Genomic DNA, 20,023 nt, shown 5'->3' on the forward strand with positions numbered 1-20,023 from the left:
TCTTCCCATCTCAGCCTTGTCTGCAGATTCTTTCAGAACAAAGGTAGCTCCCTAGGTTATTCTTCTGGATGACCAAGAGCTCCTCAAATGGATATTGTGAGGATTAAATGTAAATAAAGCAGTTTTTTCTAAAGTTGTAAAGGATTACACAAATGTTAGTTATTTTTTCCCAGTATTTGGAATTTGGGGGAGAAAAGAAAGAAGAAAGAAGAAGAAGAGGAAGAGAAGAAAGGCGAGGGTGTATGGATTTTTTATGTTGATTACAACAAGGCTTTCCATGAGCAGCAGAATAGTATCTCATTAAAAAAAACCCTGCAACCCCAAAGGCAGGAAGAGGTGAAGTATTTGGCGTCAATTGCTTGATCCTCAATGGGTGGTCCATGCTTCATGCTGCAAATACTGACTTGTCAGTCTTTCTCCTTAGAACAGACTAACCTCATGTTGCTTTAGGAAATTCACTGAAACAAAGGAACAAAATACACAAGATATAGTGTTTTTAAAAAGATTTTTTAATGAAGAAATAATTCCATTCCAAAATATAGACACACAATTAAATAGTTTAATCACTTCAAAATATAACATGTCCCCAGGAGGTTCCAACACACACACATACACACAAAACAATACTTAACAGCAATACAAAAAACCCATACAATAGTAGTTTTGTTACATACCAATGAATGTTGTGAAATCTTTAGTGTCTCTGAATTGGTTATTTCAAATGGTGTCAAATTACAGTAGTCACAATTAAAAATGTCTTATAGTTAATTAACTTCAGGATGTGATACTTCTGATTTCTTCCCCCCCTCTTTTTGGTTCAAAGGTAAAAATGCCCTTTCTTCTGAGGACACGGTGGAGTTCTTGTTTGTGTCTCCTTGTGCGGAATTGAACCAAGGTGATTGCAGCAACCAAAGGCTGCCGGGATTTACAACGTCTACCTACAGTTAACAGCCAAGAACTAATAAGGGTGGACAAAGATGATCAAAATAAAAGCAGACATCAGTGCTAAATTATGATGCAACAGTCTGGCTCATGCATATAAGAAAATACACAGTATATCACAACAAAGGCCACACTCTTATGTAGTTCAGTTCACATTACTACTTACAAATGAACCTTCCCTGCCTTATAGTAGATCACTCGAGAATCCATTTTTCACAATCTCCAGCACATCTCCCTCTGACCAACTAAATTTACCCCGACTTCCATCCTGACCAACCACAACTGATTCCTGAATCCCCTACAGTAGATTTCACCCTCCTCCCTCCCTCCATTACATGGCCCCGTGGGGGAGGGTTGGCTGTGTTAGACCAGTGCTCATTAATAGGCCAACATCTCTAATGGAGGTGGATGTGCAATTCATCGTGGAACAAGAAAGAAACAACCCCCGCCAGACGGAATTGGATCTAATGGACAGGACGGGTGGCACCTGCTGGGTTTGCACTTAGAACAGGCCCCAAAAGTAGATTTGGAGAGCCAAGGAAAGAAACCCACCGCAAACCACAAAAACCCAGAATAACACACGCCATTTTGTCTTGGCTACAGGACAGGGGTGCTTGAGTCTGGTCTCAGTGCTGACGTGGAGCTAAGAGAAAGAAAAGGTGGCTGGTTAGTCAGGAATTGGTCATTGGCAGCAGTTTCCAGAGTCCTTGCAATGGCTTTGTACGATGGTTTCGACAACCGTGTGATGGAGTTGGCAATGAATGCTATGACGGGGGAAGGTTATTGGCAGAACAGTTCAAACCTTAGACAAACGTTTTGATGTAGAAACACAAAATGACAACACCTGTCAGCTCGGTCCAGTTGGTGGCCGAATGCCACCTGCAGGGTCAGGGTTCTGAGTTCGAGAACTGCCGGGCTATGATTGAGAGCTGACAGCCATGTAGGTAGCTGGGATGTAGTGGTTTTAAGTACTGAGTATGAGGCACCAGTGGCCACCTGCTCCATCTAGAGAGGCACGGGTTCACAGAGGATGGGCAGTGGAAAAGAGATGAACATTAAGACATACCAACAAAATCCGCAAAAAAATCCATCTGTGCAAAGAAATCTGAGAACTGTGCAGTTGTGTCCCTTTGGTGTCAGCCTGTTCTCAGGGACATTTGTCAGGCTGGTTCTCCGGAGGGAAATATGATTAAGTACATCAGTGGGCAGACTGGGCTCCTCGCTAATGCCAACCAAGAGCTTTACTAGCCCCAAGGCAAGCGATTTTGTTCCACAGGGCAGCCAAGGAGGTGGTTTTTGACCCAGTGCACAGACGTGAACATCTTAGAGCTCTCTGGAGAGGAAGCTGGAAGATGTCAGGATGTCTCTTCTCAGCTGGGCACCCACCAACTACCGACTCTGGGAGGTGGCAGGTTTTTGCCAGCCCTGGAAGCAAAACCGAATAGCTGAAGCTTTGAGGTTGACTCAGAATCTTTCTTGCTTATTCTGAATAAGGCCTTTTCAGAGATTTTATTATACAACTTTATTCTAAAGCAGTGGTTCTCCAACTTCGGCGTGCATCAGAATCACCTGGAGGGTTTATTCAAACACAGATTACTGGGCCCCAGCCCCAGAATGTCTGATTCCTTAGGCCTGGGTTAGGGCCTAGGAATCCGCATTTCTGATAAATTCCCAGGTGATACTGACGCTGCTGGTCCAAGGACCACACTGTGAGAACCACTGTTCTAAAATGATGCTCTCTTCTTTCTCTTAAGGGAGAAACAGGAATCCAGGGAAGCTGCCAATTTAAGGATAATGTATCTACTACGTTGTAGGATGTTTATTTCATCAAATCTTGACATGAGTAGAAGATGATTTTTTCATTTCCCCTGAATCCCTAAGGGAGGTCTCTAGCGCTCCCCAAAGAGGGCCCTCAGAAAGGACCATCGACAGAGTCATTCATTCTCCCTTCCTTGTCAGTTCTTTTGCACATTAGCTTTTCACGGAGTGCAAAATCCCAACTCCACTTAGAGGAGCCCATTTCCTCTCACGTGACCAGAGGAGGCTGCATGCAGAACACCAGGTAGCCAGCTAAGGCAATACACATTCAGAAAGAAAAGGAGGGCGAACGTTTGCAAGCGCACTTTAAGCCTGTACATTTAAAGCTGAAAGGCGTCCAAACGACCTGATAGGGGAACTTGCGGTTGAGCGGTGCTGTTAGAGACATGCTCCCTAAAGCTAAACCGAGAGGAACCAGCCCGTGGAAGAGCAGAGATAACTTGAGTCCATTGGGGGGATCTTATGGCACCTGTGGTTTATAAACAGCTTTAGTAACGAGTATTTCAACAGAGTTCACAGTTTTTAAGAAGATCTGTGCTGATTTTAAAAACTAGATTCTATATAATTTGAATGTTGCCTTTTTTTTTTTTTTGGGAATATGATCTCTATTTGGAAAAAAATATTTACACTAAACTCTATGGCTGATTGGTTAGAGTATCTTGAAAGAAAACAACCCCAAGTTGGAAAGAAGCCCCAAAGACTGGATTCTCCTGGTGTGTTTGGTTCAAGCCTCTGCTCTCAGAGACTTGGAGACAAGTGCAGACCATGCAGGCCGAGGGCCCTTCTTGGCTTTAGGGCTCTGAGTCTGTACCCTCAGGAACCAAATCCTTCGGGCTTAGTGAGTAATTGCAAGTGGTTGTTTTTCTCCAACTGCTGTGGAAAAAAAAAATGTACAGTGTATATAATCAATTGTTTTGCTAAAATCTCAGAGAATTCAGAAATCAAACTCCTAGCTATAAACAGTATTAATATTGTCGTTGTAAACTGACCAGGTTCAATATCATGTGCAAAGGTTTAAGATCCTTGTTAATACTGCCGTTGTGAGTAACAGCAGGACGGGATTTCAGCCTGTGTTTTCATTTTGAGGGATGAGACATGTTACAGAAGATGTAGCTGATAAGTTAGCTTTGAACAGAAGTCTTTTTTTTTTTTTCCTTCTCAAAACACACATCTATGAACTACAAATCTGAGAACGAAAAGTTAGCTGCGCTATAGCCGGCAGAACGCGTCTTTAGGGGCAGGGGTCTGTCAGGAGCTGCTGCGTGCGGTGGGTCCTCTCTTCTGTGAGGTGAGGCTGCCGTCTTCTCCTCTGTAGGGGTGGGTGCAGCTCTGTCCTTCATCACCAGTTCTCATGTTACTTTCATCTGTCTGACTATAGCTTGCCTGGGAATAAGCAATGTGTAATTTTTTTTAAAGATGGTAACTGCTCTCTAAATTAGGGTTATGAAGCTTAGAATCACCCCTTCCCCCCAACACACACACACACGTGCACACACACACACACACACACCCTTTACTTTCTTCCTTTGACAATCAGGAATGAACATCCTGGGACACTGTGGGCTACTGCACCTTCTGAAAGAAGAGAGGACAAGAATCCTCCATGCTGAGTCTCTTGCCTAGTGGGTACCTGAGGCATCTGGAGGGTTAAAGCAACGTAAACAGAAATATTTGTGTTGTCCTTTGGACAAGGAGATGAGAGCACTGACTCACCATCAGAAGGCCATGTTAATTTTTAAAAAAATCCACTTTGATCTTCCAACCCTCCAATTTCTGAAGTTAGGATGTGGCTGGTCAAGGCACGCGGAGTACCATGCGGCCAGAAGGATGGAAAAGGGACCAACCCAAGATCCAAATGGGCTGGAATGGGATTTTGGTGGACTCTAATTTGAGTGCTAACCTTTCTGTGTACTGTTTCTTCTAATGTGGCTAGTTGAAAAGCAATAAGTCAGGTTTCACTCTATTCACTCTTGTTAGTGTGTTGGTAAGTGCCTATTTATCTTCAGAGAGGCCTAAGGCTCTTCTTGAGCAGAGGATGGGTCTTCCATGTCTCTGCTGTTTCACCTTTGGCCCTTTAGTCACGTAGGGCTCTGCTTGGTGATGCCTATTGACTCTGAGCTGCTGAAATCGGCTTTAGGACCCTTGCAGAAGAGATGCATATACTTTGGGATAATTTCTGGTCTTGTAGTGTAGCCAGAAAGTCCAAACGGATAGATTTCAACAGATGAACTGTTCTACAATTTCAGCTGTATTTCTTGGCTACATCAAGAAAAATTACAGTAGGGTAGAACTAGGTGCAAAGATGAAAATCTACTAGTTCCTACAGTGTTCTACCCGGTCTTAAATGAATTTTGTCTGATTTGCTGATTTAGTGACAGGCTGGTTTATATTTAGAGTTCTGTGGGATGCCAGCTAGGTAGGTAAGGATGCAGTAAGCGGCAGAGGCCACAACTGTTTTAACTTTTCACTGCCAAATTGGCAACAGAAGATTTAAAAAGGGCCTAAGAACTTTCAGAGTACTGAAATCTCTGGCGTTTATGGACATGAACCAAATACCACTTTTTATCTGGGTTTATGTCAAGGGCATTTCATTAGGCTTTTAGAAAAGTATATTTTTCCAAGAACTACCTACTGATGTTTAAATAATGTGCAGAACAAAAATGATCAAATTGCGGGAGCTCAGAGAAAGAAAATGCTATGAAAGGAAAAGCCTTGCTCCTTTGGGACTAGATTTGTTATAACTGGACTGAATATTTTCAGAAACAGCTCCTGGGAATTTTTCACTGCAGTCATCATGAATCAGGAGAACATGTGGTGTAGCATTCTCAAATCCAAGGGAGGCAGACTAAAACGCACTCAATAAGATCCTCCCTTTTACACCAAGAGGGCCTCACAGCTCAAAAAATATATTTCATAATAACAATTACACTTTAATTTTTACTTGCTTAATCTTAACCTGAGGACCAAGACAGGAGGTCAGTAGTGCTTGAACTAGAATGTATTCTTTACTAATTGATATGTCATTTAGGAGATGTATATCGCTTTTTCAATTTAGCAGCCAGAGTTGAGTTTCCTATCAACTGCGCTATTCCATGGGTGGGAAAAGACTGTAGAACTAAGGTGGATACAAGTCCTTGGGACCGTGCATCCAGATGACCGTAAGAGGTGTATTAGCTTTGAAGTGTAATGTGGGACATCTAAATGGCCATTGGCTGGAGCCAGAGAAGCCATCAAGTCTCATGGGACAGTGTAGCCGAAGGTATATCAAATCATTGTACGAAGCTGAGTCCCAGCCGTATTTACACAATTAGAGCGAGCAAGCTAGTTCTGAGTCCCGGGGGCTCCCATACACTCACATAATAATTATAGTCACTCCCAGGGACTGAATTTCTTGTAAAGCACTGAGCATAGTGCTAGGCATGTACGTGTGTGCTCAGAATAAAATGATAGTGCGTCTGCCACTATGTTAAGCTCTTTAAAAGCTATATCTCAGTGAGTACAACTCCTCCATGAGGTGGGTATTGTGATATATGTTGTACAGAGGGAACAGAGGCTCAGAGAAGTCTAGTAGTTTGTCAAAGATTATGCTGCTAAGATTTGATGGAACTCATATTTGAAATCAGTCTATTCGAGTTGAGGGCCTAAGCTTCAGACTACTATAGTGAAGTGATCCTGCCAATCAAGTGCTATTCTCTTTACATTAAAAAAATTACTGAGGATTTCCCATGTATTTAGGTAGATCCTTAAAGCTGGGGGACCACATGCCACAGAAATGATATCTGAAATTAATTTATATCTTGCTGGATTCCACAGTGGATTTGAATCAGCTGTTCTAAAACCATAAGGCTGTAGAAGCTTTCCTCTCTGTTTTTGCTTCTTTTGTTTTCTTTAATAACACATGCTTTTGCTTTCACTCATTAAGGTACACAGTTTGATCTTTTGGGCCCTGAATACAGCAGGACTAAGGAGCTGACTCATCTCTGCAAGTGCTGAGCAAGCCTGGACTTTTCTCTCTCAAGTGCTAGAGAGGCTGAAAACTTGGATGCGGTTATGGATCAGTGTTAATGGCTTCACAGCTATGAATTTCTCGGGCATCTTTGGTATTACTCAAATTTCTATGCCAATTTTCCTAATTAATAGAGTAAAAAGTCAACTCCCAAGGTTGCCTGCCAAATCTCCACTGGATTATAATGAAATGCTTCATAGACTGGGAAGGAGGATATTTTATCATAGAGAAAACCTAAGAGAGAGTGATTGTGAATATAGGTTACAAGTTATCAGAATCCAGTGTACAGTGGCCACGTTTCCTCCTAAATAAGAGGATACTTACTTGAGAAGAGAGTGATAAAAGGATATTGCATTCAACCTTGCAAGCTGACCTGTGGGTGACAAAGGACACAAACAAGAAAGGTGACATGTCATGTCTGTGATGTAGTCAAGCTTGTGAATTATTTGGTTGGAAGCCATGCAGAAAGATAGAGAGAGACAGAGAAAGAGAGAGAGAGAGTCCAAGGAATGAAAGTAACTTTCTGGCCCATCCAACAACGATACGCTCATAGCGCAGTCAAGGAAAACCACTTCAACCTTCTCCAGGGCATATATCTTGAGTGGGGACACACAGGCCTGTTATCTCTCAGCCCTTTTCTTTGTCTTTCCCTTGAAGTCACTGGGTGGGGAAAGGAAAGGAGAGAGAGAAGGAGCTTAACATCTACCAGAGATGGCACGAAGTCCAATCGGAGCTGATGCTATTAATAGAATTTCCCTTCACTTTGGTCATATCAGGTTAAATTCCAAATTCATTAAAATAAATAAAAATCTAATATCTTATATGAAATGACTCACTTTCTTTTAAAAAAAATCTAGAATTTCATTTACTGTGGTCACCAAAATCCAGAAACTGATATGGGCTCAAAGAGGGAGGTCTAACAGGCACCTCTAACAGCAAGAACCAGAATATTGATTATTTCACCACCTCTCTCTCTCCCTCTACGCAGCAGAGCCAAATGAGATACGAGTAGGAATGCCATCCCTCAGAGTTCCCAGAGACACCCTGGAGCTTCATCCAGACTAACTTCCTTCCGCCGATAGGCCATAGAAGTTGCAAAGAAAGAGCGTCCTCCACGGTCTGCACTCAAGGCAACTTTGTTTCTATAGCATTAAAGTACGGCTTTACATATCTGGTCACTGTTTGTTTTGTTTATCTAGGCCTACACTATAGTTGCTTCTGAAATGTGGCTGTTAAACTGAAAAGGCTAATGGAACATTCCAGAGAGGCAAAGCTTCTGTGTTATATTGTCAAGATGGGGTTGGTGGGCTTCCCTCTTGTTCTATTCTTCTTGGGAAGATATTTCGAAACAATCTATAAACATATGAGAAGGAGAAGATAATTTATTCTCTCTGCTTCTCTTTCCTTCACTAATAGAGAAAGAGAGGGCTACTGCCAACCTAAGACAGTGGAAAAAGCTTGTCTGGCCATTGGACAGAAAGCCTGACATGACAAAATAACCCCCGGGGTCTGGGAGGCAGCAGGTCTCAACCAGCCAAATACCCCTGAACTCCCAGAACCCCAACAAGACACAGGGAAGGGAAACATACAAGAAAAACAAACATGGCAGTAGAACAATCTCCATGGGGAAAATGCATCCCCTTAAGGATGAGTGGCTAATTACACTTATTCCCAATTGCATGTGTCATGTCCAGTGACTTCTCAGATGGATTAATATGCTACAGTACATATGACAATCTGCCCAACCACAGCCTGCTGAATGTGGGCCTACAGTTCCCCTAACATTTCTTGGTGAGGTTTGTCACTTTTTCACTTCTTGACATTTGATATAAGGCAGGCAGTGAGGGAAGCTGAGGACAAATGATTCAAGGGAGGAGGTATATTTATGCTTAGTCAATTTCCTTGAGCTTTGTTCCCTGAGTCATCCCACAGTATCCATGGGGGATTCATTCCAGGACATTCCCACACAGCAGACACCAACATCCACGGATGCTCAAGTCCCTTATAGTTGAACCTCAGTATCCACAGATTCTGAATCTGTGGATATGGAGGGCCGACTGTATCTCTTCTTAAAAAGCATTTTCCTAATGATTTTGGAGGATCATGGACTGTTAGTCACCATGTTTCCACTAATGTGGAAGGCCTCTTTTACTTTCCAACTCAGAATTCATAGGAATTCATGGTGAGTGACAGCTATAAGAAGTATTTAACATTTTTCCTGTCTAGAATTCATGGACTAAGGAGTTCAGTCAGAATATTCCAGAAAGGGAGGGTGGAAGGAAGGAGAGGTCACCGAATTTTGGAGTAATGTAAAAGACCCAGCTACTGAGGGGCTGGGGCAGGAGTGGTAGAGGATGTGGGCCAGCTCTTGGTACCTGGTAGGCTTCGTCCTGTAGCTTCTGTTTCAGGTACTCCTCCATCTTCAGCTCATTCTCCAGCTGCCGGACTGAGTCATCTTCATAGTTCTCATCCTCTGGCCGTACATATGGGTCCCCATCTTCTGTAACCCTGGGAATCAACCACAGTGGGAGTTTCGGAGCAAATCTTAAAGGAAAGTATGAGTGGAATTCCTGTGTTAGCTGTAGTTCTGGGCACACATTTATTTAGTCCTTCAATTCACTTCTTTGTTTCAATTCACTTCAATTCTGTCTCTTCTTTGACATAATGAAAAAACTTTAAAAAAGCTTTGGAAGTTTGGAGGAATATATGATCAAGGTGTTCTCGCAGACAATTTTTCTATGGCAATCTGGTGATCATTGTCCTCTATGTTTTCCTAGGGTTAACAGGAATGAGCTGACCTTTAAATGTCTGTCGTTCTTAAAAAGGGTAGGCTTATCCTTTGAGAGGACATAGTTTGTCCAATTTGGGGGCTTAAAAAAAAATGGAATCCAAGAACACTTTCTATAAGGGAAGTAAGCCCTCTAGTGAAATAATGATTAGGACATTTGTTCATAATTTAACCCTCTTTGTGTTATACATGTATATAGGCAAGTGCACCCATGTGCTTTATTTCTGTGGTAGAGTCAAGTCTCTCTCATAGATCAGCTGATCGATGTCAGGAAGACTAATACTCTAACCCATAGCTCTTGATCTTCAAAATTTATACTAGCTCTGAACTTAAGAAATCCATTTAAATTGTCCAATTCCACTATGAAATAAATAGATAAGAATGATCTCATTCACTAAATGTGTGACTCTCTCCATCTATTCATCCCGGTATATATAAAGCTCTTCCTGGGACTGAACATAAATTCACAACTAAAATATTCTCAAGCTAAAACACAGTACATGTTTAGATAGTACAGATATTAAAATATCCCCTAAAATGAAAAGAGTGGTCAAGTAGAAGTTTCTGGGTTGGAACTTAAATGCCAATGTTCATGTTTATTTATATCTGTGTCCTCGTTATTTTTAGAGGTTTGGGGTCAGCCTAAATAGGTCTGCGAGGCCTCTATGAACTTTCCCTCCCCAAGCCCCACAGCCGTGTTTGTAGCTGGTCCTGCCACCAGTGTACCAGGGACAGCAGATGGGGTGGCCTTAGTTACAGTTCTGGACCTTAGGACTGGATCAAGAAAATTTTAGGTAACCACCATGTAAATGCTTAATTATAAAAAAATCAAATGGATTTGTATTTATCAGACTAAACTGATAATTAATTCACCAGTTTGAATAACAAACAAATCAAATAATTCTAAATTATAGAGGAAAGGACAAGAAAGCAAACTGAAATTAAAAGCAGCAGCTTCCTGCCACGTAAAATTATAACTGTTTTGTTTTGATCTTATGCTCTGCCTTTTCACAGCTGGCTTTCAAACCATGTCTATTTATAATTCCCCATTATTACTGGCCTTTTACTCACTGCTTGGATGGAGAGCCAAAACACCAGAAAGGCCTCTGGTTAGTTTCTTCTCTGGGTCTTTAAAACAGCCAGTTTATTTTTGTAGACTCATCTGCAGTTCTTCTCACATTAAGCACCATCACCCTTCTGTAGTTTTTTTTGAACTGTTCGTCAATTCTCTTTTCCAGAATTTGGGTGAGCCCTGCCCACATTTCTCAGAACTCCGCTTACTTCACTTCCTTCATTTTACCCTTTTCCCTCCCAAGCTGGGCTCTGCAGGTCTGTCCTAGCTTTTTGCCTTTGTTTCTCAGCTTTGGTTTTCTCTGCCTGACTGCTTTGAGCTGATCCAACGTCACAGAAATTCTAGTGGCGACGTGAGTGATTCTGCTGGCTCCTGTCAAGCTACAGAAGCCTAATTGGGTGAAAAATCTTTGCAAAATGTCTTTTGAAGGTCAGGTTTATACATATTCAATAATTCAGGCGAATTGGACTTCTTTATAATGAGACTTTATACATTTAGTTATTTCATTCACAAGTGCGTATATGATGCTGTTTACACCCACTTTGAACAGAGACCTCTCTAGTATCACCAGGTCCTTTAAGAGCAAATCTAGTAAATTCAGAAGATAGGATGATTTATCTCCTGAACTAGTCTATGAGTCCTGGGAGGGTGGGAGAGACTTTTGACACTATTTTGTATCCAATTAGCACAGTGCCTTGGGCAAGCCAGGCTCTCAATAAGTACTGGTTGGTTTTTGTTACTGATACTCTGGAAATTGTTAGGGGGAAAAGTCACAATGACAAATTGAAATGTAGCACCCTTCTACCTCTTCTGGCAGAAAAGGAAACTGAATCATTCCTTTCCAAAATAAAGAAGTAAGCAACCATGTTTTTACTTTCCTATGCTCCTTGCAGAGTGTTCTGTTACTGAGAAAATACCCCCAAGCAGAAGATACTTACACGTCGCCACGCATAGCACTTGGGGTAGCTCCACTGTGAAGGTACCCGGGTTTTCGGGCATGGATTTGCGCTAGAAAAGCCTTTTCAGAGGTTGGTGATGGGACTAGATCTTCAAACTGAGTCCGTGCAAATTCAGAATCCACGTTACTCTCAGTTTCACTCCCCGCTTCTATTAGGTACAATTGAAGAAGTGAAGAATGACCTAGATTTTTTTATGATCGATCAGCAAATAAAGGGCTAGGCTTAACATTAACCAACCTATGCTGATTAAAACACTGACCAGTTATTGTACGTAAGTCAAGTATGTGTTCGTTTTTTCTCAAAATGAGAATTGATACTGACATTAATTACCACAAAATCAGTTAGTATACAGTATTGTCTTTTTATCTCAATAATATTATAAGGAATCTTTGTATTAATAACTGACTTAATTCTTGAAGCCATCTGTTTTTTCCCTCTATAAAAGTCTTTATTAAAACTGTTGTTACTTTTGCTTAATATTACTTTAATTTAGGAAACACAGACCTAAAATATTACATTCACTTAATATTTCAAAAAATTATGAGTATAAACTAATAGTCCTTGAAACGCCTACAATGAGAATAACATTTTTAGTCATCATTTGCTAGGGCAGTGAGTACATGCCATTAATCATGATGTATTAACTACTGTCATTTTTATCCTATTTGGTAATCTTAATCTAAAATAATAGCAACAATTTTCATTACTTTAATTCTAATTATAGAGGTTTTAAGAAATTTAAATCCAGATTTTTTTTAACATTAAAGTTTTCTTTCTTATAGTTGTTGTAATCTCAACTATATGACCACAGTCCTTTCAAACAGATATCTTGCTAGGAGGGCTTTAAGGAATAGACGAGATGTATTAGTAACTGGTAAGATATTTATTTGCATATTCACACTGTTAAAGTTTTTAAAACTCTGTGTAGTAGTATTAGGATGAAGAGTGCTGCAATTTTATGCTATTTATTTTCTTCACAGATCTTTCTTTAGTGATATTGCAAAGGTAAATTTCAGTTTCGCTTCTTTCAAATAGCCATGCATTCCAAATGAACAAGTCTAGATTAGTAAATAAGACATTTGACCCTATAAAATAACTTTAGCATCATGTCACTTTGGATCATGATATATTTAACAGTGGCTAACTTGGGATTCTGGATTTACAAGTCAATTTTAATATTTATTCTTTTCTGCATTTTTCAAACTTTGTGCATTGAGCATGTATTCATGATCTTCTCATTAGCCAAGTATAAACGGTACTAAAAAAATCTAATATCTCAACAAAATATCACATAGACCTTTAAAAAATCTTTTTATACTTGACAATGAGCAGCTCTCTAACAGAAGTTATGGGTCCTTCTGCAATGAGCAGACAAATGAGAGGGGACCAAGGACTCACCGGAATTCAACTCTTTCACGAGAGAGGACATGGTGTTAGTGATCGAATCCGCTGCTACTAGTAAGTCATTCCTTAAATTTCTTCTTGAACCTTAAGAAAGAATGATAATGCAAAAAAAAAATCAAAGCTTTCCTTTTCCCCAAGTTTTTATGCTGTTTATCATTTCCTTTGATATCCTAAAACAAGAAAACGTCCAAGACTTCTCCTTTTCAGAAGTGCTTTGGTTCATTTCCTGAAAAAAATACATTGTGCTCAGGCCAGTGGCCTTTGATATAAGAAGACATGGCAACTGATGGGGATTCATATACTTTACTGTCCAAATTGGGACAATTTTACAAGTGAAAGGGGCGGTATTAATAACAAGACTGGGTGACCTGGCACAGACTGGGATGATCCCAGGTAAGCCAGCATGTGTGGTCATCCTTCTTCAGAATCACCTCACAGATGAAAAGTCTGGTTTTGCCACGAGAGCTGCGCCTCCCCAGCAGCTGCTACTGTTTCAGCCCTTACTTGGTGGCTGAGCACATCAGATTCTGATCTCCATCACCATAGCCTCTGTCTCCCATCAGGGCTCCCCGAGCTCCCCCGATCATTTCAGGTACCTCTTGGGAATGGGAACCCTGCGCACCGTATGTCCCCAGAGTTTGGAAAAGGGGTGAGGATTCTTGCTCCTGCTGCCAAGACATGGGCAGAAGATGTATGCCTGGTACCCTGAACTGGAACTTAGACCATGTTTCTCTATGGTAGAGGAAGATTATTATGAGGTTTCCATCCCACTAAGGGTTAAAAGGGTATCTGTGGGCTGGACTGGGGGTGGGGCAAGGTGGATGTGGAACAGAGGGCCAAATTCATAATATCTTTGGAAAAAAGACTCAAGATTCCAAATACCTGACTTACAGATGAATTTATGCAGGATGAGCTGGGGGCTGCTTAGATAGGTCACATTTCATTGTGATTTCTTAGTAAGTAAAACGAAATGAGTAAAATAATAAACACGTGTAAATTTAAGAAATCATAGTAGTTAGATAAAACAATAATTATTACAGGAAACTCAAATTGATTTAATATACTGTAAATTTCTTTAAGATTTAAGGAAAGGACAGTTTTCCCTCTAAAAATTAAAAAAAGGAAATTATTTTGCATAACTTAAATTATATTTGTACAACTTTAATCATTTTCTTTTTCAGGAGAAAATGCCCTGTAATGGTCTTCCTTTTTCCCTCAGAACAGAAAGTACATCATGCTCTCCCTTCAAAATGTAAGCTTTTATCCCCTATAAACAGTGGATGAGAGCATCTTTTTCCTCAGTCTCCCTGGATATTACTGATGTTAAACATTTTTTTTGGAATCTGCTAGGCAAAAGGTGATTTTGATTAAAATTTGTATTTCTACAACTATTTGTGAGATTGAACATCTTTTCACATCTTTATTGGCTATTTGTTCTTCTGTCGGTTCCTATCCTTCACCTATTTTTGTTTTGGGAGTGTCTTTTTCTGACTGAGCTGTGTGTGCTTTAATGTATAACTGAAATTATGAAACTTGATTGCTACATATGCTGGAAATGTTTCCTCAAGTCTATTCTTTGGTCTTTTAACTGTTTATGTTTCTTTTTGTCTTAAAACTAGTAGTCGAATATGTCGCTCTTTTCCTTAGATCTACATGTGAGGACCTGGGAGGATGTCCACGATATACCGCTAATTCAAGTGAGATGCAAATTGCAGACCAAAATGCAATGCATGATTGAATTTGTGTGAAAAAAGAAGAGTATATGTCCATAAAAGCACACTTAAACATAGATATTTATATATAAGTGAAACGTTGAGAAGGGCCAAGCTGTTAATAGCGTTTACTTCTAGGAATGAGATTGGCAGGCTGAGGGTAAGCAGGAGGATTTCTTTTTTTCTAATTTTCTACAAATTTAAAAAGTGGTGACAAGAAAAAGTTTTATAAAGTGTTAAAATATTTCCAAATGAATACGATCACTTGCTTTGGGACCCCACTCCCACCCCGACACTCCACAGTACATAAGCAGAAGAGGCAGCGGTGGGAGAATGCTGATTGTTGCTGTTTGTCATCTCACATCCCTCTTTGTCCTCTTCTATTGACTATGCAGGGCTAGCCTCGAAGCCCCATAACGCAGAGGTAATGATTCAACTCTTTAAGGCATCTGGAAAATGACTAAGCATCCTTCTTTATCGCCTCAGTGCTAAAGAGCTGGGATTGTTTACTCTCAATCTTGAGTTTGCTTTAATGTAAAGAGACGAAAGCAGGAAATATCTTTCGGAATTTTTAAATGGATTACATTTATAAAATTTCCTGGAATATTGCTGAAAGGATTTCCCTTCCCTTAATGAGCAAAGGCTCATAAAAAAACAGGGCAGGGCAAGAGAAGCCAAAAGAAGATAAGACGGTGAAGGGAAGAACAGATTAGTGTAGGGAGTTTCTAAAATGTCTTGCAGGCCCGGCTCTGACACAAGCCGTGGAATACCCTAGAACATACACGGTGAGGCTCTGATAACTCTAGATCCTGCAATCCTTGGCGACTTATTTGTAACAGAAAAGCAGAACACACACACAAAAATAAAGCCACTTACTTTGTGCAAACGCCTCCTGTACATCTCCCCCTACCCCTGTGAGAGAGTCCTGAGGCGTGTGGGTCGGGGTGGAGCAGGCAGACGCTGACCGGACGGGCATGGGGATGGGCCTGCTGATGGTGTGGCTGGGGGAGGAGCGGGGAGAGCCTGCCCCCTGGGTCTGGAGAGACAATGCAAGTCATTAACTGTTTTCGCAAGAAGATGCCAAATGCCCTTCCCAGTGCCTCAGTCAAATGTTAAAGACAGTGACAATGAAATTTCAAAGTAGGTGGAAATCCTAGGTAATTAAGATGGTAATTCTCAACCTGAGTTGCAGGTGCAGATAATTTAGGACCTTACTGTACATGATCTGAAGTTTTGGTTACAAACTGAAAGCTAAGAATATTAGTACTGCATTCATTGTTCTGTAATATAGGAGATGTTTGCCCATGTAATGAAGCTACTGTTAAGCAGTGATAATTACAAGGTGTGTTTATGTTCTCCTTGAAGGAAGCTCTATATAGGATAAAAAGACATTAGGAGAAAGTTTTAAATATAAACTCTGAGACTGTTTGGGATGGATGTGGTTTACATTCTTCCTAAATTTTCAACCCGTCTTGTCCTGGCATCATCTGTAGAGGATAATTTATAGTTCCAATCATGTCATGCCATATTGCGTATGTTAAGTCTCAAATAAAGAATCAAATGAAGTGTAAATTGTTTAATCCCTGTTTTACAGTAAAAGTTGTCTTTGTCGAAATGCTCTGTGATTCAGGGATACAAATGGGGAAGAGAAAAAAGAAATCTTGGTTTCCAATTTTTGGGTAATGTTTCCTGTAGGAATTGTCCTCTTCGCCTATGAAAAAGGAGTATTCTAGCAGCAAGAACAGTGGGATTTTAAAATGAGTAAAGAAAAAAGGAGAAAACAACCTCAAAGCCATTTATCTCCTCATTGCAGCCCGTGGCATGAAATCATTCTGAGGCTGTCACACCTTGAATTTCACAGTCTTGGTTCTACAATGAGGTCTCTTGGAAACATTTTCTGTTTTAATAATTAGTTTACAAAGGAAGTAAGGTCAGCACGAATAAGAAAATGTAAGAAGTGCATATACAACAGATTAGGTGTTCACATAAATTCCACTCCAGTCCATTGGGTCTGGCCAGGGAGAGTGAGAACTCTTCCACAGCAAGGCCCAGAGATTCATCATCACCCCATTCAAACCCCAGACATGCACCACCAGAGCCGTGCTCTGGAATATTCGATTTAGGTCTTTGCTGTGGGTTCAGCTGCTTGCAGTTAAAACACACAACATCAATCCTGTAAACTGCCATGCTGTTAGCTTTCCAGGGCTCAGCATCACACGTAAAAGTCAAATCTATAAATTGAGAAAAATCCCGAATTAAAAATGAAGCAAAACAGAAAATAACTCATGTGAGGCTCGAGGCGCTGAGGGTTCCACTCTCACTCGCAACAGTACCTTGGAGTGGCCTGTCGGGCCCAAGGAAGAGAAGTTTGCCTGCTTGTGATGCCCCTTGCCCCAGCCTGCTCCAGGATGGGTCTGGTTTCCCCCAGCGAACTTGGGCAGCTCAATGTCATTACCACGAAACCTCTGCTTCTGAGGTACCTGGGCATTTCCTTGCTTCCCACACCAGTAAGTGACTTCGTGTTTGAGTCGTGCTTTGCCATGTACACAAGGTTCTCATGTACATCCTCATGGGTTTCTCTCCATGACCCATTGAAGTAGGTCCCGTTATGCATGCTAAATGTGCGGTTATGGACCACAATCCTCAGAGAGGTGAAAAGAATTGCCCAGGAGATGGAGCTAGAATGTCAGAGCTGGGGCCTGAGCCCAGGTGGTCTGCCTGCCCTGGGGTGGGGGGACCTGGATGGGCTACGGCTGGTGACGGATCCTTCAAAGGAGACAGGGGTTGGTCAGGTACCCTGAGATCAAGTACCTCTCCCTGGCAACCCGTCCTGCACATCCTTTTCAAGACAGGGTCCTCAGCAGAGCTCCTTGCCCTTTCTCATCTGTTCTTTTTACCAAGGAACCAGGTGCAGCTGGGAGGAGGGACTGGCGATGATGGGAAGTTGGACAGAGGGGTTGAAGGAAGAAGGCTCCTCTTGGCTACACAGGGTGGCTTACCTTCTCAACCCTGGAAGCCAGATCCTCTTCTGCGATAGGAGATTCACAATAATGATAAAACTCCATTTTTGTATGTAATTTACAGTCTCTAAAGCACATTTACATACCGAGTTTTGTTTTACTCTCCCACTAATCAGTGCTAGGAATGATAGTAGCTTATATCTGAATAGCAATTGGCAGTCTAGAAAGCATTTTAATCCCATCTACTTCACTTAATCCTCTCAACAACCATACGAGGTATTATTACTCTCATTTTTTCAGGTTAGCAAGCTAGGATCAGAGGTGATAATTACCCAAGGTCTCTGAGCTAGTGAAGGACAGAGATAAAATGGATCCCCAGACTTTAGGCTACAAGACCAGGGCTTTCCCAGGGCACCACAGCTGCTCCTCAGGACTGTGGGCACTGTGACCAACCATCACATATTTCCATCTATGTTTCATAACATACTTTCACTAACAACCTGAAGACTCAGAAGGCGTAGGACACAGACCCACTAGGGAGTGGTGATGGAGCAGTGGCCTGGGGCTTTCTGTGCCCAGGGTGGAAGAAGAGCCTTCAGGCTGCTTATCAGCCAGTACAGAAATACAGGTCCACAGTCTCTTATCTGCAAATGTGAAATCCAATGGGCAACACATGTTGTTTCATAACTAATGTGAGGCTACTTATGTGGTGTCTGCACTGTATTGCATTGCTAAAACCTCAGAGAGTCTGAGTTCTGGAGCATCTCTGGACCCAGTGATTTCAGATATGGGGCTGTGGGCCTGCTTTTCAATATTTGATGGCTGTGCTGGGGCTGTAGTATACGCCAGCCCTGCTCATACCTGTGCCACCAGGCTCTGCAGCATAGGGTGCTTGTGGGGTTCCCTCATCCCCTTTGGGTACCACACCGGCCCCACATCTTCTTGCTTAACACCTTGTTTCCAAAGGCAACTTTTCCTACTCCTTTCTGCCTGTTTCCTGTCTTCAAAACTCCCATCAGTGGTCTTGTGTTAAGAGAAAAATAATGGACTGTGGTTACATGTTAAGGGAAAAACAATTGACGGAGTCTAAATTACACCAATGTGTGAATGGCTAATAGCAACCATCTCCTAAATGAATCTCCAGTTGGTGCAATTTCAAGCAGTCTGGTTATATGAAGAATTTAGGTGGAAGATACTGTGCTGAAGTAAAGATTCAGCTGCATCTTTCCTACAACTTGTAACTCCCCAGTCATGACCAGTCTTTACCCAGACTTGGGGGTAGAACCCTGGCTCCCTGGGTGATCAGGGCCCCATCTCCCTTTGTCAGGACACTGGCCAGTTTGATGCATAGTAGACTTATTGCTGGGAACACCATCTCTGTTATTCCTTTCTGCTGTTCTTGCAGGACCACTAGGGAACGGCAATTGCCTCTTGGCTTTGGGGTAGATTAGTGAAGATGTCACAGAGTTTCATTTTCACAGGTGTGGCCCCTATAGAATGGTGGCCTCTGGTCTGGTCATGAAGCATGGTTGTCGGCTAACAACTTTAGAAGAGTTAGAATGAATAATCTCTGTGAACGTCCTTTCCTGGAAATTATCCGGTGATTAATGGAGCAAAGACTTAAGGGACAATGGTCCATGCAGATCAATATATAGATCTCAAATTCCTGAGAAGAGAGGTGATTTATGGAAGAAGGAAAACATACATCATACTTGGCAAATTTAAAATTGTTCTCTTCTTAGAGAATAAATGAAAAATTCATTTCTACCCTCCATTCTCTGAGTCCACTCAACCTGCCGTTGTATCAATTTTTAAAAAGTCTGACAAGATCCATAAATTTTCTGATTTTTTTTCCAGGAAGTATTTGGGTTTCCACTCAGCACCAGAAAGGAGGGATGCTTCAAGGAAAGTGCCAAATGTCTAACTGTGGGACCAGCACTGTCTGGAGAAATGGCAGAGCAGATGACCATGAGACAGGAGGAGGTGGTACTATGGACCCTCCCCCACCCAGGTACCCCGCTCCCCGAAAGTCAGCCTCTCAGGTTTGGGGGAGAATGCAGTGTAGTCAGGCCTGGTTTTACATAGCAGCCTGTTTAGCTACATTCAACCCTCTTTTCATCCTTTCTTCCAGTACACACTGACTATCATCATAGGGCTTCTTGTGGGGATACAGATGAGGTGACTAATTCTGATTGGTCAGACAGGAGGCACCATTTGCCTTGGGTCTTATAGCAGAGATTTCCAGGCAGAAAAGAGCAAGTACTTGGGGGGTGGGGAGAGAAGAACATTCCAGGGCTTGGAGTATCAAGGGCAAGGCATGGGGAGTGTGAGGGGTACTGAAGACACGCTGGGAAGGCCAGTG

The 20,023-nt window shown here is 41.6% G+C and overlaps 1 protein-coding gene across 17 annotated transcripts in view; it reads right to left on the reverse strand.

The window, feature by feature from the left end:
• Positions 1–491: 491 nt before the first annotated feature.
• The window catches only part of DTNA (dystrobrevin alpha), a 390,068-nt gene continuing 370,536 nt past the window's right edge, over positions 492–20,023 (reverse strand). For 6 of the 17 annotated variants that reach the window (XM_057526111.1, XM_057526112.1, XM_057526123.1 and 3 more), the window contains 5 exons: positions 15,578–15,737; positions 12,984–13,073; positions 11,565–11,733; positions 9,142–9,310; positions 492–1,585 (listed from right to left, as the gene is read on the reverse strand). In XM_057526111.1, coding sequence (XP_057382094.1) covers positions 1,445–1,585; positions 9,142–9,310; positions 11,565–11,733; positions 12,984–13,073; positions 15,578–15,737 — 729 coding nt within the window. In that variant the 3' untranslated portion in view covers positions 492–1,444. Of the gene's footprint in view, positions 4,144–7,090; positions 7,140–9,141; positions 9,311–11,564; positions 11,734–12,983; positions 13,074–15,577; positions 15,738–20,023 lie in introns of all 17 variants that reach the window. The other 11 variants (XM_057526126.1, XM_057526125.1, XM_057526121.1 and 8 more) reach the window with 6 other exon arrangements.

Source organism: Balaenoptera acutorostrata, chromosome 13 (genome assembly GCF_949987535.1).
Source record: "Balaenoptera acutorostrata chromosome 13, mBalAcu1.1, whole genome shotgun sequence".
Lineage (NCBI taxonomy): Eukaryota > Metazoa > Chordata > Mammalia > Artiodactyla > Balaenopteridae > Balaenoptera > Balaenoptera acutorostrata.